The sequence below is a fragment of the Silurus meridionalis genome, chromosome 15 (assembly GCF_014805685.1).
Source record: "Silurus meridionalis isolate SWU-2019-XX chromosome 15, ASM1480568v1, whole genome shotgun sequence".
In the NCBI taxonomy this organism is placed as follows: domain Eukaryota; kingdom Metazoa; phylum Chordata; class Actinopteri; order Siluriformes; family Siluridae; genus Silurus; species Silurus meridionalis.
This window is the reverse complement of record NC_060898.1, coordinates 12355436-12364515: the sequence shown is the minus strand read 5'-3', so window position 1 is coordinate 12364515 and position 9080 is coordinate 12355436. Positions and strand designations below refer to the sequence as shown.

The 9080-nt window shown below is 40.6% G+C and overlaps 1 protein-coding gene across 5 annotated transcripts; it reads right to left on the bottom strand.

Moving 5' to 3' along the window:
* Positions 1-2608: 2608 nt before the first annotated feature.
* Positions 2609-8182, bottom strand: ppp1r3b (protein phosphatase 1, regulatory subunit 3B). 5 transcript variants are annotated; one of them, XM_046868760.1, is made up of 3 exons: positions 6131-7095; positions 5172-5278; positions 2609-4635 (listed from the first exon to the last, which is right to left on the bottom strand). In XM_046868760.1, the coding sequence occupies exon 3, from the start codon at positions 4614-4616 to the stop codon at positions 3768-3770; it is 849 nt and encodes a 282-aa protein (XP_046724716.1). In that variant the 5' UTR covers positions 4617-4635; positions 5172-5278; positions 6131-7095; the 3' UTR covers positions 2609-3767. The 5 variants fall into 5 exon arrangements, with proteins under 5 accessions (XP_046724716.1, XP_046724715.1, XP_046724720.1 ...); XM_046868759.1 differs by lacking the exons at positions 5172-5278; positions 6131-7095 and adding an exon at positions 7999-8182; XM_046868764.1 differs by lacking the exons at positions 5172-5278; positions 6131-7095 and adding an exon at positions 7111-7254.
* Positions 8183-9080: the final 898 nt, after the last annotated feature.

Genomic DNA, 9080 nt, shown 5'->3' with positions numbered 1-9080 from the left:
CCTGCTTCACCAACTCCACATCATCCAACCTTCTCTCTCTCTGATTTTCCTCATTCATCAGCTGCTCAAAATACTCCTCCACCTTCTCAACACACTCTCCTCACTAGTCAACACATTTCCTCTCCATCCTTTACTGCTCTAACTTGCAGTACATCCTTTCCAGCTCGGTCCCTCTGCCTGGCCAATCGGTATAAATCCTTTTCTCCTTCCTTAGTGTCCAACCTCTCATACAGCTCCTCATATGCCTTTTCCTTGGCTTTCGCCACATCCTCTTAACCTGCTGCCGCATCTCCTTGTACTCCTGCCTACTTTTCTCATCACTCTGTCTATCCCACTTCTGTTTTGCCAACCTCTTTCTCCTTATGCTCTCCTGCACTTCCTCATTCCACCACCACGTCTCCTTGTCTTCCTTTCTATTTCCAGATGTCACACCAAGTACTTTTCTAGCTGCCTCCTCATCACTCCTGCAGTAGTTGCCCAATCATCCAACACCTCCTTAACACCACTGAGCCTCTCTCTGACCTCTTCCCTGAACCTCACACTACACTCTTCCTCCTTCAGTTTCCACCATCTTATTCTTCTTTCAGTCCTCACTCTCCTCCTCTTCTTCTTCGCCTCCAAAACCATCCTACAGACCACCATCCGATGCTGTCTAGCTACACTGTCCCCTGCCAACACCTTACAGTCTCCAATCTCCTTCAGGTTGCATCTCCTGCATAGCACATAGTCCACCTGTGTGCACCTTCCTCCACTCTTATCGTCACCCTATGATCCTCCTTCTTCTTAAAATAAGTGTTCACCACTGCCATTTCCATCCTTTTAGCAAAATCTACCACCATCTGCCCTTCCACATTCCTCTCCTTAAAACCATACCTACCCATCACCTCCTCATCACCTCTGTTCCTTCACCTACATGCCCATTAAAATCTGCCCCAATCACCAACCGTTCTTTCCTAGGTACACCATCTACCACTTCATCTAATTCACTCCAGAATCTTTCCTTCTCCTCCATCTCACAGCCAACTTGTGGAGCATAGGCACTGATGACATTTATCATCATCCTTCAACTTCCACCTTCACGATCATCACCCTATCAGAAACTCTCTTCACCTCCACTACACTCTTACTGTACTCTTCCTTCAGAATCACCCCTACACCATTTCTCTTTCCATCCACACCATGATAAAACAGTTTAAATCCACCTCCAATGTTCCTGGCCTTACTCCCTTTCCACTTGGTCTCCTGAACACACAACATATCTACCTTTCTCCTCTCCATCATATCAGCTATCTCTCCCTTTCCCGTCATAGTACCAACATTTAAAGTACCAACCCTAACCTCCACTCTCCTACACTGCTCCTTTCCCTGCCGTCTCTGTAGGCGTCTTCCTCCTCTCCTTCTCCTCCTTGACCAACAGTAGCCCAATTTCCACGGTACCCTGTCGGCTAACGATACCTGTGGCGGTCGTTGTTAACCCGGGCCTCGACCGATCCGGTATGGAATTCTCATTTGTGATCCGCATATTTGATTTGGCACGTTTTACGCTGGATGCCCTTCCTAACGCAACCCTCCCCATTTACCCAGGCTTGGGACCGGCACTAAGAATGCACTGGCTTGTGCCTCCCTAATGGCTGAGTTTTTTTTTTTTCTAGACTGTATAACAGGTTATAAAATATTATGAATATTTATCTCTTAATTACGAGTGATTATCCCGCCGTGGCTGATTCTACTAGTTTATATTTTTATGTTTCTCAGCAGTAGTTGACAGCAACCTTCAGAGTTTAGGATCAGATCTATTCCAACACCAGCTCGTCTTATTCTATTTATTTACTTTACATGTTCTCTTTAATGTATTTACTTAAGGTGTGAAGTTTACACCTTTAATTTACACAGATACTATTGAAAACATATCTATCCAAGATGGTCCATCACATCACCATGTAGATTCCTGCACAGGTTAAACCCCCTTGAAACTGATGTTTTTCTGTTACAAAATGTTTTGTCCAGTGTTAAAATGTGTTTTGCAAAGAAAATGTCCATAAATAAAGGACAAAAGTCTGTATACATCTGATCATAATCATCTGATTCGAGTGTCTTTTAAACATCTCATTCCACATTTGCTCTTCTTTTTCTGCACATCTTCTGAGTGTTCTTGTGGAGATTTATACCCATTCAGCCACAGGGGTGTTAGTCAAGTCAGGTACTCATGTAGGTTGAGGAGGCCTGGGGTGCAGTCAGAGTTCACACTCATTTCAAAAGGTGTTCAAAAGGGTTGAGGTCAGAACTCTCAAGATCTTTCACTCCAAATCATGTAAATCTTACCTTCATGGAGCTGGCTTTGTGCACAGGGGTCAAGTGAAAGGAAATGTTCATGCTGCCACATCCAAAGACATCTTGTACAATTGTGTGCCTCAGACTTTATAGGAATAGTTTAGAGTAAGACCACATATGGCTGGAAAAGGCAGGTGTCCCAATACTTTTGTCAATATATTAGATGTGGACATTTCTGCTAACTACATCTTTACTAAACTGAATGCATACTAAGTTCATGAAAATCAGTTGATTTTTGGGATTGCACCGGTTCCAAATAACTTTCTTGAGCACTTGATTACATTAGAACTACAACTCTTTATTCAACAGCAGTGACTTAAAACACTAAAAAGCATTAACTGAACATCCCCAAACACTTACAAAACAATTGTACAAGGTGAGGTGTGCAGAAAAAACAAATAAATCTAACATTCACCCACATAATAAAGGAACAAAAACCTGATAAAAATGACAAAACGGTGGCATAAAACACTGCTCCTGGAATCCAAGTCCAAGTGAAATAGTTTCTAAAAAGGGATGATGCTATGGGTTAATGCCTAAAATTAGATTTTTAGAAATTAAAGTCGAAAGGCTGGGTTTCTTTCGAATGTAGTAACAAAACTTCATAACACCGACCCAAGTGGCCATTTCCATTTCATAATCACATAACACTTTGCATAACAAGTCCACAAAATAACACAAATAAACATACAAACATGGCTTTGAATATTTTGACCATTATTATTTTATAGCTTCACATTCGGACGGTTTTGAACTGTGGTTGGCAATAAAAGCGGGTCAGGATATACAAACATCTTTCGGCGTATGAAAATAATTTATTAATTCTAGTCAAGATTTCTCTCGTATTCCACGTGTGTGCTTTTCTACTAAAGATCCGACATTTTCCAGCGATCGCTTGATTGAACAGTCCTTGTTGTTGCACAAACGGTAGCAGCAAACTAAACTCCATCCCACAGAAGCACAAACATTTCGCATGTTTGTACGGTGCATGCGATTCGAACATGGAGGGTGGTTCAGTTTTGTCCTGAAAAGAAAAAAGTCGGATCAGTAGAGACATGTTTGACATACTTGATTAAAGGAAGCGTATGGCTAGCGGTTTAGCAGAGTGCAAAAAAGCATGGTGTCTTAATCGCTCATTTTTTCCTGAGAACAGCTTCATAAAATGAAAATAAGCGTAAGTAACCATGCAGTAGTTTTGAGACATGCAGATGCCATGATGCTGAACTAGTGGCCATTTGCTTCCATTACTTCTTAAACTCAGTTCCAGTGCAAAACTACAGACACAAGCTTGACAGGAAACTTGTCCTCACTGGCTGCCTATATTGTGAGGCGGGGGAAATTGTCTAGATTAAATATTTTGCACAAAATATTCCTTTAATGTAAAACAGTCACTTCCTCGCAGGTCTATGCTAGATGAAGGTCGCTTGACACGTGAGTCAATAATAAGGGCAGAGGTCCTCGTACCCGGTGAATATGCCGTTCGAGCACCGAGGGCTGCCAAATGGATCAAAGTAAACCTCCCCCTCACTGCAGTGATGATGTCCGCTGCTCGCGTCGCTCAGGCTGGTTTTCTTCAGAGCAGCGTGGATGATTTTATAGTTCTGGCCCTGGTTGCTGTCCCAGTACGTGTTCCCGTTTGCCTCGTAAAACACAGCGAACTCGGCGTGCTCCAGTGGCTCCAGCCGGGCCGGTAGATTCACCTCGAACGAGAAGGTGTCCCACTCAGAGCCCACGTACGTATCCTTGACATACTGGCAGTCAACATCGGTGTGGCTCTTCCACGTGTCGAACGTGATGCGCACCTTCACAGCCTTTTCGTAGGACACGTTTTTTACCTTGATCGTCCCCGCTATGGCCTTGTCCTTCAGGACACAGTGCTCGAGGCAGACCGAGTCTTGCTCTAGCCGCTGGCGAAACTGCAGGTAATCCGCGCTCGGCTGCTTGAAGTCCAGCAGCAGCTTGTCGTCCTCCTCCGAGACGTTGAGTGCAGAAGCAAACAGCTGCTGGATGCTGAGTGGGATATCGATGGGGTCGTCAAACTCAGAGAAAATTTTTACCACGGCGAGGGCCAGGCCCTTGTGGTCAGCAAAGGTCACTTGCTTTTTGGCCTTTCTGTGTTCCTGCCGCCGGGGCTCGAGCTGCTGCGGAGGAGGAGAGTGGAAGCTGAACTGAGCGACCGGACTCGTGTGCAGACACGGACGCAGGGGCATCTTGCACTTCGCAGACATCCTGTTCTGGAAGTCATCGATCGACAGATAAAGCGGCATCGCCAGTTCAACTGGCATGATGGAACGGTCCTAAACACTTCGGGGGGAAACAAAGGGATTCGTGAAGATCGTTTTAAAAAAAATTATTTACAAAACAGAAGAATATGCACAATTAATTGTTTGTTTACAAAATACACATTTGTTACTATGTACATAATCTTTAATCTTATATTTAATTTTTTTTTTTAAACACTGATTTATTAATTTTTTTACTCTCTAAAACAAAACCAAGCCTGTTTGCTGTTTACCATTCATGTTAAGTTTATAAATCCAACTAAATATAAAATAAATAAATAAATAAATAAATATAATATAATATAAATAATTAAACAAAAATTTATTTTTACCTTTTTAAATCTACCCTGAGAAATGCAACTATACTTACTGAAGTGCTAAAAGTTGTGCATGTTCAGATGGTGACAAAGCAAAAGGTTCTCATATCAATAAACATACCTCTATATATTTTTCTTAAACATTCTGTAAAAACACACCCTTTGGATTCCCTCTACAGTAGTTGTGAAACAAAGCCACACTTTCCTTCCCAAAAAAAAAAAAATCAGCATACACACATACCAAAAGGTTTAATCTCTAAGGCCGGATTTTGATCGAATGCAGACTTAATAATTAAATCGGCCAAATGGTTCTGATAAGGTTCAGCAGGAAAGCACGGAACGGACACACTAAATAAACACAAAACAGAAAGAAGGCCAAAGATAAGGAATAGATCAGGGGTTGTCAAATCTTATCTGTAAAGGTCCGGTGGCTGCAGGTTTCTGTTCCAATCAATCAGAAACCACGTGTGATTACACGTGTTTGATCAGTTGGGTTTCTGTTGATCTTTTTTTAATTAGCATTTTACAGGGGATGAGGTCTGTGAAGAAGGCGTTCACTTTAAATGGCAACTGCCTGTTAAACGCTGACCACATCAACTCCGTTAACCAGAAGGAGCTGGTTAAGATGTAAAGATGGTGGTTAAGATTTTGGACTTAGAGTAGCTTTAGAAGTGTTTGGAAATGCATTCCCACAAAACTAAATATGCTTTCAAAACACTTAATATGAAAACATTTACTGTAACACAACAGTGCCAGGATCATGGCATATATATAAAATTCTGTCCACGGGCATTGTTGATTAGTTTTCTGTAACAGCAGCTCTTGACAATGGTGTAACTGCAGATCACAGCTTCATAGTAATACACTCAGTTGAATACGTCATTGTGACTCTAGTCGTTTAACAGTGATGGAATGAGTGGTTGTAATAATGTGCTTTCACACCTCGAAGTGTTAAATGGAAAAACAAATGGACTACTTCACAAAAGTGGGTGTTGGGTTTAGATGTGTTGAAACACAAGATGAGAAAAAGTTGACTGAACTGCATTTATACAGTTACAGACCAGAGTACTGGCTTACTATAGAGATCAGCAAACATTTCTTCAATAATTAAATTGCAATTGTGAGATATATATCTCCTAATGTGTGTGTGTGAGAGAGAGTGAGAGAGAGAGAGAGAGAGAGAGAGAGAGCGATGTAGACCTCATGGCGCCATCTGCACGACCTAGATCTTTCCAATATGGAACAAAAAAAGTAAAAATAAATAAATAAAAACCGGGTAAACTAAAGACAAGTGCATTAAAACTCGAAATTGAAATATGTTAAATATTTCTGTTAGTTTAGTTTTTTCCTCAGCTCTTAAATGCGTCTCCAGGGCTTCTGCTGCGCGCGCCTCAGTGCAATCCGCCATCTCAGACGCCGGGCCACTATTAATGGAACGGGCGGGGCTAAAGCCCAGAGCTCCTCCCACTCCTAAATCAGTTGACCAATAGAAAAAAATGTAGGTGAACGACTTCTAAGACACGCCCCCGATTTAAAAGCCTGTAAAGAAATACTGAAGAAAAAAACCACGTGAAAGCCAGGAATACATAAATAAAATAAATGTAACCAATAAGATAAAAAAAATTATGTTCTCACTGCTTGCATTCGAAACGTTTTGTTTTTAATTTTTGATGTCCTTTGCGTTTGATTTAATTAAATTATTTGTAACTTTCGCCAAATAAATTAACTCCATAACTTTAGAGCGGTAGTGATTTAAATGAGCTCCATTACAGTTCATTACATGTAGAAATCCTTAGCACGATCAGAGAAGGTGAACACTAACTACAGGATTATAGCTAACGTTAGCCGGTTAGCTTGTTCCCAAGCTCCTCGCTATTGTCTGGGTTGTTCCTGTAGTTCAATTTCAGTCCGAAATGTTAATTCAGTGTTTGCGGTTCACTGTAATAAACCGACACTCCGGTCTGAAAACTGCTGTAACTGTATAAATGTGGTGCTTTTTCTGAGCTTCGCGTCTCTGACAGACAAAAACGCATTTTTTACTCTGACAGTCCAAAACGCTGTTGTAAGAGAGTCCACGTGTTTTTCTACTTCACACTTCTAAGTGTGAAAGCATATTATTACAACCTGAAAATGACACACATCCAAACCCCCTGTGCACAGAATCAACCTTAAATCTTTACCTGATCCCAAACCCTGACACTGAAGACTCCTTCCATTACTGTTAAATCTCATAATGATGTATTCGACTGATTGTATTTTTATTTGAGAAACACTTCAAACTGAAAGATCCAAATAGCTATAAATCCGTTGCCAGATCTTTAATTATAGCCTGACAACAGTCATACTGCTTACTGGGACTGCTAGGAAAAAAATGAGTTATATAAAGGCTGCCTATAAGCAGACCTACATATCTGAAATCATCAAACGCTTCCATAGAGTTTAAGGTCATTTCACCTTGGAGGTAGTGTGTGTTTGTGCTGTTCACTATACAGTCATGTCCGTAACGCTAATGTGAAAGTACACATTAAGGTCAGGTTTTGAAAAAGAAGCATTGGTGAAGACAGACCTCAGGGTCTCCAAATATCCTCATTATTAGATCCTCATCACTTTCATCATTATATCCTCATCAACCGCAACAAGCTGGAATATCGACCGAAGATGCGCCAGTAACACGATTCTATGTATGAATAATGAAAGAAAAGAAACCTTGATGTTTAACCACTAGCTTCCAATAAAGCAGGATGTAGTTAGAAATAAAGATAAAGCCCATATATTGCATGCCATCTGCAAGAAGTTCTAATCTCTCCTACAGATCAGTCTCTCTCAGATCGGATTCAAATTCGACGACATTTGTAAATAACATGATGAAAACCCAAACCGGAAGTTCGGCGCGTTTGTGTTTCTTTACACCCAAAACAAAACAGTAGAAACTAATTTACTATTAAATGCAAATGAACGCAGGGAAGTTTACGAGTGAGCAGTGCGGACCACAGCCGCTGATTCATTCCTTCTATCAGTCAGGACGTTTTGTAAAATGAATGAAAACAAAGAACGAAGCTCTTGCTTACCTTGCTTGCAGCATTTAAAAAGCGGAAGCACCTGAGCGACCATCCGCCAAACGCATATTGATTGACGAACACTGGCTCGGTGCAGAGGCTTGAATAACACAGACCTGTGGTTACAGTTGGTCGGCTTTCCCTTTGGGAAGAATGGGTATCACTCAGTGTTCACGTGGACTCGCTACATTAGCCAATCAGATCGCAGGACAGCCGCATGGGAAAAAGTGGGGAAAGGGGTGGGGGGGTCATGATCACGTGCCAATCGAATGCCCTAACTAACTTACTAAATAATTAACTAAGTTTGCCTATGTCCAAAATGTATTTACAAATAAAACAGCACATTTAAAAACGGATTGTGCTTATAATTACTAGCTCCAACATTGCTGTAAATTTCAGTCCTTTCATATTAATTACCTAAAAGAAAGCAACTACTGAATGTAGCTATTCAGAAATGGGATCCTATGTAAGGAACATGGGTTTTTGTGTGTCTGTGGCTTTTAAAGCGCTGCAGTGGTGGAGCTGCTTTACTGGATGATTACGGCCAAAACTTGAAGTGCTCTTTTACTGTTTATCAACATTTGAAAGCTTTTAGCCCTCGATGACATTTGCTTTTTGAGTCTTTTGGATGTCATATGTATAAATCAGTTGTTCATAGTGTACTAATAGCATTTATCAACATACATATGGTGACGGAAAGAAAAAGTTTGAAATCTAAATACATTTTTTGGACCTATGAAAACCATTTACACATGACTGCACAAAAAGATTGAAGCAAAATTTGATATACATAGTCGAAAGTAACAGGCTTATTTGTTTGTTTTGCATAGGATTAGCATATAGAACAAAATATGGTTGACTAGCATCTATGCTAATGTGTTCAAATTAATCATTTGCCATTCACTATTAATATCATCCAATATTAATATTAACATGTGACATTCTGAAGTATGTTCTACTTATATTAAAAGCTAAAGTGTTAAAGCTGTTGTCAATGATGCAAAATAAGGCGATAAATGTTTTCATCTCTTCATAATTCTGTCCATGTTTCTATGCGTTTGTGTGTCATACGGAGCCAGAAATCCCACCAGCAA

Excerpts from the sequence above, each read along its gene's own strand:
- ppp1r3b (XM_046868759.1), bottom strand. The coding sequence starts at position 4,616 with ATGCCAGTTGAACTGGCGATGCCGCTTTATCTGTCGATCGATGACTTC.